The 1,000-nt window shown below is 55.1% G+C and overlaps 1 protein-coding gene across 1 annotated transcript; it reads right to left on the bottom strand.

The window, feature by feature from the left end:
* Positions 1-238: 238 nt before the first annotated feature.
* MFIFM68171_08017 (uncharacterized protein) lies at positions 239-613 on the bottom strand (the record flags this gene model as incomplete). The annotated part of the gene is made up of 1 exon (XM_071063437.1): positions 239-613. The coding sequence occupies one exon, from the start codon at positions 611-613 to the stop codon at positions 239-241; it is 375 nt and encodes a 124-aa protein (XP_070919538.1).
* Between the last annotated feature and the right edge of the window lie 387 nt (positions 614-1,000).

Genomic DNA, 1,000 nt, shown 5'->3' with positions numbered 1-1,000 from the left:
CAACCGGCGTGTGGCGCCATCTGCGCTGGGTTGGACTTGGCAGGGCCAGTCGGCTCACGATCCCTTGTTCCATGGAGCGTCGATTTGCCTCGGTTGACGAGTGGTCCGATTGGATGCGCTTAGGGAGGAGACGAAGGACGTCCAGGCAGCAATACGAAAAGCAAGCAGGAGACGAGGGATCCCGAGATAAGGAGCGTTGGTGAACGGATCTGCACCTCCTGCGCATGGTGGTGTGTCTTCAGTGGCGGTGAGGCAGATTTTGACCGTGGTAAGGGGCTGGATATTCTGAGACGATAGCGCGTACTAGGCATCTCTGTGAGATCTTGCCCGTGCCATTGGCGGTCTCGGAAATGGCATGATAACGAGAGGGACCGAGATCATGCAGGTGCAGCATGAGGATGAGACACCCTCCGGAGACGCCGTGTGCCAAGTCAGAGACGACGGGTGATATCCTACGAAGACCGCCTTCACAGGTTGGCTCCCCTCCTCTCCTCTCCTGTCGCCGCGCGAGGACATCCTTGTCGACGACGCCATCTTGCCGCCAGCGCGAGGAGTAAGGGAAGGTGGTGCTGGGCTCGGCTTTTTGATATGCCGCGTGGTCAGGGAGGATCATTTGGGACAGATGAGGTCTCAACGCAGGGGATTGTTTGCAGGGCTGGATAGTCATGAAAGCAACGCAGACTAAGAAGCCCGGGATGAGAGACCGCTTCGGGTAGTTCAAGGACTTTTGTCGCCAGCTCCGCTCTATATTTTTTCATGGAGTCAAGGGTACGAGGTGCAGCAGAAGTCGTATCAGTTACATCAGTCTGCCTTGCCATCACCACAAAGCGTTGCAAGTCTATTAAGGGGAAATCCAGGGGTCCCATCGACGCTAAGTGATGCGGGCAAGGCGCCTACTTGTCCAACTTGCCACAGTTCTATTATTCATTCGAGCTCTTTCGAGTGTGTAGCTATAGTCTTGTAGGTGATATGCCCTTTGTTGAGAAAGTTGTAAATGCCA

The sequence above is a fragment of the Madurella fahalii genome, assembly GCF_045866475.1.
Source record: "Madurella fahalii IFM 68171 DNA, scaffold_4, whole genome shotgun sequence".
NCBI classification, from domain to species: Eukaryota; Fungi; Ascomycota; class Sordariomycetes; order Sordariales; genus Madurella; species Madurella fahalii.
This window is presented reverse-complemented; position numbering and strand designations above follow the sequence as displayed.